The 6,684-nt window shown below is 47.8% G+C and overlaps 1 protein-coding gene across 1 annotated transcript; it reads left to right on the forward strand.

The window, feature by feature from the left end:
- Positions 1-1,393: 1,393 nt before the first annotated feature.
- Positions 1,394-2,211, forward strand: LOC125548131 (strigolactones hydrolase CXE15-like). Its single transcript, XM_087516670.1, has 2 exons — positions 1,394-1,527; positions 1,563-2,211. The coding sequence occupies exons 1-2, from the start codon at positions 1,394-1,396 to the stop codon at positions 2,155-2,157; spliced, it is 729 nt and encodes a 242-aa protein (XP_087372796.1). The 3' UTR covers positions 2,158-2,211.
- The last annotated feature ends 4,473 nt before the right edge of the window (positions 2,212-6,684 follow it).

A 6,684-nucleotide genomic window follows, 5' to 3' on the forward strand; every position in this document is an offset into this window, starting at 1 on the left:
TACACCGCCTGGCTGGGACCATGGTGGGGTAGGTTGATAAAACTGCATCCTAGATGATCGGCAATAATTCGAGTTATTTTCGGACAAAGAATTTTGATCCAACAAGCCCGGTGCTCAAGTGATCGAACACGAAGGGCTTTACTGAAGGCACCAGACATTATAGAACAATTTAGAGATGCACCACTTTAATATAGTAGAAGTTATTGGTGTTTCATTGCAAACTTTTTCTTTTGAAAATCTATGACTTGAATATTTATTTTTCTTTGCGCTTTGGGCCGATCTAAAATCCAGCACGCCATCTAAATTCCGCTGTGTATTCTGGACTGCCCGATAGTATTTTGTTTGGTGCCCGATAGTATTAACATGCGATGTGTGTGCACACTCGCATCTGAAATTAAGTTTATCCTGGTCCATTGCCCAAGGATTATAGGGAGCTTTGTTGAGAGTTGAAGCACGCGTGTACTCCCTCCGTAAAGAGAGTACATATTATGCGTTACCCGACATGCATGAGTTGTCAAGATACAAGCTTATCTAAGAATTTCGGGGTAGTAATACCATAATATATATAGTACTCCCTCCGTTTTTTTATAAGACATTTTGGACAGCTGACATTAAACCGTTGTGTGCATTGTCTGAATTGTCAAAACGTCTTATAAAAGCTAGCAGACGGAGTATGTTATATATGGTGCATTCTTAATTAGAACGCGATGAATTGACTTCGGCCGACCAGAACACTGTTGATTCTTCACACTCTGGTGCCGATCGGAATTCTCAGCAGATCCTATGAGAAAAGGCAAGCTTGTCAAGTACGGTCGATAGATGAAACATCAGATGGGAGCAAAGTCAGAATCAATTCTTGTACCTCAGCGATGCTGGTTAACTGGTCCTGATTGAGGAAAATGAATAACTGTATTGTCAAGAGGTCGAGTTACTGCACGCTAGTAGGGCCGGGAGACGGATCTAGCTTAGCGGTAAACGGAAGGGAAACGCGAGCGCGCGGCAGCAGAAGAACAAGTAAAGTCCTGTAGGCAGGGATGGCTAAAGTGCCGGTATGTGAAGTACGCAGGCAGTCGAACTGTGCGGTTCGGCGAGTTGTACTTTTCTTCCTTGGTTCGAAGAACTTTATACCGTCCATTAACAAAAGTTTGCCAAACTGCGCTAATAAAGGAAACTGTACGTAGTACAAATCTGTTCGTCTCATCTTAAATAGCGTTGCCGGTTGTTCTTTGTGCACAAGATAATCTCTTAGGGATGCATCTCACCTGCAAGTGCAAGAGAGCATACGGAGGGAAGGGAGCCTGTGACAGGCATGGCATGGCATGCGTACGACCTATAGAGAGAAACGCATATAAAAAACCTACTAACCAAAGGAATCTATAGACCTGGTTCCCTCATGCGGTCACGTCGTACTGCATGCCTCGGCTCCTTCGCGCAGCCGCCCTTCCACACGTTCTGCCTCCGCGCCGCCGCCGAGCTCCCGACCGTCGTGTTGTCCGTGCAGTACCGCCTCGCCCCCGAGCACCGCCTCTCCCCCGAGCACCGCCTCTCCCCCGAGCACCGCCTCCCCGCGGCCATCACGACGGCGCGGCTTTCTTGTCCTGGCTGCGCGGCCAGGCCGAGCTTGGTGCCGGCGCCGACCCGTGGCTCACCCGGACGTTCCTCTCCGGCGACTCGGCGGGTGCCAACCTGGCCCACCACGTCACGGTCCGCGCAGCGTCGGGGCAGATCGCGGTCAGCCCGGCGCGCGTCGTCGGGTACATCCTCCTCTCCGCGTTCTTCGCTGGGGCCGAGCGCACGGCGACGGAGGCCGACCTGCGGGCGGGCGTGTCCCTGACGATCGCGATGGCCGACCAGCTCTGGCGCATGTCGCTGCCGGTGGGGGCTAGCTTGGACCACCCGCTGGCCAACCCGTTCGGCCCGGAGAGCCCGAGCCTCGCTCCGGTGGAGCTCCCGCCGGCGCTCGTCGTGGCGCCGTTGAGCGACGTGCTCCGCGACCGCGTGCTGGGCTACGGGGCGAGGCTGAAGGACATGGGGAAGGCCGTCGAGGTTGTCCGGTTCGAGGGGGAGCAGCATGGCTTCTCCGTCCGCCAGCCGTTCGGCGAGGCGGCCGACGAGTTGCTGCGGGTGATCAAGCGGTTCGTCTACCGCGGCAACTGAGCGGTGATGTGCTGTGATTTGACTGATGCTTGCTTGTTGCATGAGTATGGAAATTCAGTTCTCAAAATATAAACGAGCAGAACCGCACTGGGAATCTGAGATTGCCTCGCTTTTCTAGAAATGAATCTACTTTTGCAACTTTCATTTCTTGTTGGACGTTCAGTCGTATCAAGAACTACTTCAAATTTGTACAGTACAAAATTGTCAATTCTAACAAAACCCTCGCGTCGCTCAAACTTGACCACTCCTCCGTGTCGCTCTGGACCCCACCTCGGGCGACTCGGGTGGGCCACAACCCTAGCCGCCATGGCCGCAATCTACTTCCTCCCCTTCACACCGTCGGGCTAAGCCCGGGGGCCGACAGCGGTGGCGGGGGTCTCCCTCTCTCCCGCGGCGTGAGGGTGGTGCTGGGCTCCCTGGCATGAGGAGGCGCAACCGGTCGGGTCCTTGTGGCGCGGCGGCCAGCCCTTCCTCGGGCGGTGGTCATGGTTGCGATCGGCGGATGGCTCTACGGCGACAAATCTAACCTCGTATTGACGGCGGCGACGTGGAGGGCCTGATGGATGGATCGGCTGCATGTGTGGTCTGGTCTCCGGTTAGATCTGATCAAGCCGGTGTGGCCCGCTCGATGCGCAGGCGGAGATCGATGGCGGCCCCGTGCACACAAGGTTGGATGAAGGCTCCTCGAGCGGATCCGGGTGAGAGCGTGTCGGACGGTGTGTGTCCCAGTCCCCGCTAGCGGTTTTGGGGCCTCCGCTTTAGATGTTGGGCTTTGGCGTGTTGTCTGGATGTGCGGCTCCGACAATCTGCATCACTTCATCAAATTGATATGAGTAGCGATATCAAAATTATGTCTTCGGACTTATTGATGTATTACTTTTGTAATGTCTTGGTGAATAATTAATGATAAGACTGCATACAGACAGAGGCCCAGGATCATCCTTCTTTAAAAAAACACTCATCGAAAATAAAGATATTCTTGATGCAAACAAAAAAAATTCTTATGAAACGAGTCAACCAAGAGACGCCAAAAGCATAATCGGAAGAATCTTGATTCATCGCCGCAGCTGCACAAAAAATAGATACCTTCCCATTGATTGATCACGACAGTACCACCAATCGCACTGGCACCCCGTTTGGGGCTGAACGTTGGGCAATCTTGGGAAGTTGAGTTGTAGAAGCTGAATCTTGAGCAATCTTGGGAAATTCTTAGGGAAGGGGGGTGAGGGGAAAAAATCCTATGAGACCGGGTCTCATAAGCAGGGACATGAGACCCATCCCGATTTATGCCACGCGGCGATGGTAATTTTAAAGTAGTAGACCCACTTTGCCTATCCCCGGTTCCAGTTTCCAATTCTAAACGTACGTATCCCATGTTGCCGCTGGGAAGGGGATGCTTTGTGATTTGTGAATGTCATGTGTCATTCACCAGAATGGGTCTCGCGTGAGACCTGGTCTCATATAATTCTTTTCCTTGCTGCTGTATGTACGTATGTCATTATTCTTCTAACTATTCAAACAAAAATTGATTCGTATCTGCCTTTGAGTTTTGCTATCGATAATCCTACACCAACGAAGAAGCTACAAAATTCTAATCTAACCTTTCTAAAATTTCTCCCTCACCGTCGGAAAAAATCCTATGAGACCCGGTCTCAGACCTGACAGCTTCGGCGTCGTAGCTAAATACGAATCAAACTTCGGTTGAATAGTTAGAAGGACAATAACGTTCACTGCCCACCAGAGTTCAAGTCTCAGACCTGACATTAATATCGTATTTAGCTAGATTTATTCCAGACTTTTCGATGATGTGCGTTCACTGTGGGGGACGTTCCCTCAACTATGAAAAAGACATATGTGACGACTTAGGGGCTGTTTGGATTGTGACTATTTTTGCCATATATTGCCACATAATTTTTGCCACACTTGCCTTAGTTGAGTTGCTCAAATTATTAGCCACACTTTGGCTTGCCTAAAGGAATTTTGCCATATTTTTTGTGTCTATGACATGTGGGGTTCACTGCTCATAAAAAAAATCCTTGCCTTAGGTGTGGCTAGAACCAAACACCTACCTAATTTGGTCAAACTTGCCTAAGGTTAGGTGTGGCAAAGTATGACAAGGTGTGGCTGGCAATCAAACAGCCTCTTAGTCAATCTCAAGATAATGTGTTGGCTTAGTCTCTCGGTGCTCATAGAGTAGAGTGCATGAGTGCATTCATAGGGATGAGTATATGTATGTATGTGTATGTATGATCGTGAAAAAAAAGTCAGGGCAAGTGGGAGAGGACGCGTACTGGTCAAAGAGTACATATTGATGCACAATTCAACTTTTTCGTTTCGGAAATACTAACGTTCACATGTGTGGCAGTTTTGCAACTAGCCCACACGCGTGGATCATTGTCCAGTACAGTTTGCACGAATCTTGACACATTGAGGCAGAATTTGTATGCCACGTATGATGGGCTTGGTGTGTGGGCGTTGAAGAATTTGCCCACACGCCCGCACCATGCTGTTTGCCAGCTGCGCTGTGTTGGTGAATTAGTTTCTGCCCACACAACCACCACATAGTCCATGCGCGTGTGGGTGAACTGCTTTTCGCCCACATGACACTCCAACGTTGTGGATGGCAATTGCAGTTACGTGAACGTGGCAACTAGGTAAACACACACATGGCAACTGTGATTCTTTACTAGACGGTAACTGCAGTTGCGCGTACGTGGCAACCAGATACACACATATGGCATCTGTGATTAATCATACATGGCAATTATGGTTGGATCACGTGTGGCAACTAGGTAAACACACATGGCAACTATCGTTTGACCATATGTGGGAAGTAGTTAATCACACACGGCCATTACTATTTGATTACACGCGACAACTACCATAAATTAGACATAGCAACTATAGTTAACCAAAACAGATAGAGTTGCCATGCTTTTACAACTACACTTGCCATTTCGGATAACTACATCTGTCAATCAAGATGGCAACTAAATCTTCATCTCGCGGGTATCTAACGTAGCTGCGCTAGGATATGTGGGCATTTTTGTTTCGTGCCACACGTGCGGGATGAGATGAGTAGTACTTGTTGGGCGCGTGGCACGAAATAGCCGCGCCCACACGTGTGGGCAATTCTAGTGTCTGCTCACACACAGTCCGTGTGGGCCACCTCCTACTCACAGTACACACGGTGTGTGCATGCATGTCGAATATACCACACGTGTGGCAGTTATCGTCGTCCTTTCGTTTTTCAACCGTTAGTCCATTTTTCTCTCCCGGAGCTCGTTTATCTTTCTTCCCACGTCATTGAACACTACTAGGAAAAGGGCTATAGATGAAATTGACACTAATGGCGCACCAGACATGTGGTGCACCACTACTATATACTAATGGCGCACCATGTGTTGGAGCGCCATTAGTGTCCAAATACTAATGGCGCACCACATCCACGGTGCGCCATTAGTAACAAGATTTTTTTTTGAAAACTAGTAATGGCGCACCGTGGGGTGGCGCGCCATTACTAGTTAAATTAGTAATGGCGCACCACATCCACGGTGCGCCATTAGTAATTTTTTTTTTCAAATTTTTGTTTCAATTTTTTCTATTTTTTTCAAAACTAGTAATGGCGCACCAAGGGATAGTGCATAGTAATGGCGCATGACATCCACAATGCGCCACTAGTGATTTTTCTAATTTTTTTTATATTTTTTGAAAACTAGTAATGGCGCACCGTGGGAGTGGTGCGCCATTACTAGTTCAACTAGTAATGGCGCACCACCCCCACGGTGCGCCATTACTAACTTGGCCCAAAAATTCCCTCGCATGCACCCCCCGGACCGCATTTTCAGTTTTTTAAAAAATAAAAGAAAATGTCAAAAAAATAAAAGAAAATAAGTTTCCCATGTGATATGTGGTCTAGTTGTTGGGAAAATTTACAAATATGAATTTTTACTTTATTTGCAAAATCTCTCTGGAATTTGTAAAATGGGCATAACTTTTTGCATACGAGCTCGGATTAAAAAGTTTTCTATATGAAAAATCATCCACTCGAAAAATGCATGGTTGTCAATGAAATAACACCCTGTGGTACAAACAAGAAAGTGGAAGGGGTGTGTCTCCACCTGGCAACGCCCCAACTTTCTCTCAGGAGGCCCGCAATGGCGGGCCCCAATGACGGGCCCCAACCACTAGTACTAGACATAATGAGGGCTCTCTGCATGCACATACTGTTTTTTTTTGCGGGGGATGCACACACTGCTTTTGTTGAAGTATGTAAGGATGAAGTGCATCTAAAAAGATGTATGGATGAAGTGCGGTTCCATTTAAACTTTCCAACCGTCTCACTCCCATGGAAAAGATACATTTTGAATTTCATAGTATTTCTTTTTAAGGATGAATATTTTTTGAACCATAAATCTGACTAGTGATATGTTTATATATTTGAATTCCTCATGACAAGACTTTAAAGCAAGATCAATATTGGATACATTTGGACTACTTTTAATTTTAGACCGATTTCAATTATCC

The sequence above is a fragment of the Triticum urartu genome, chromosome 3A (assembly GCF_056163025.1).
Source record: "Triticum urartu cultivar PI428250 chromosome 3A, HENAU_Tu73, whole genome shotgun sequence".
NCBI lineage: Eukaryota > Viridiplantae > Streptophyta > Magnoliopsida > Poales > Poaceae > Triticum > Triticum urartu.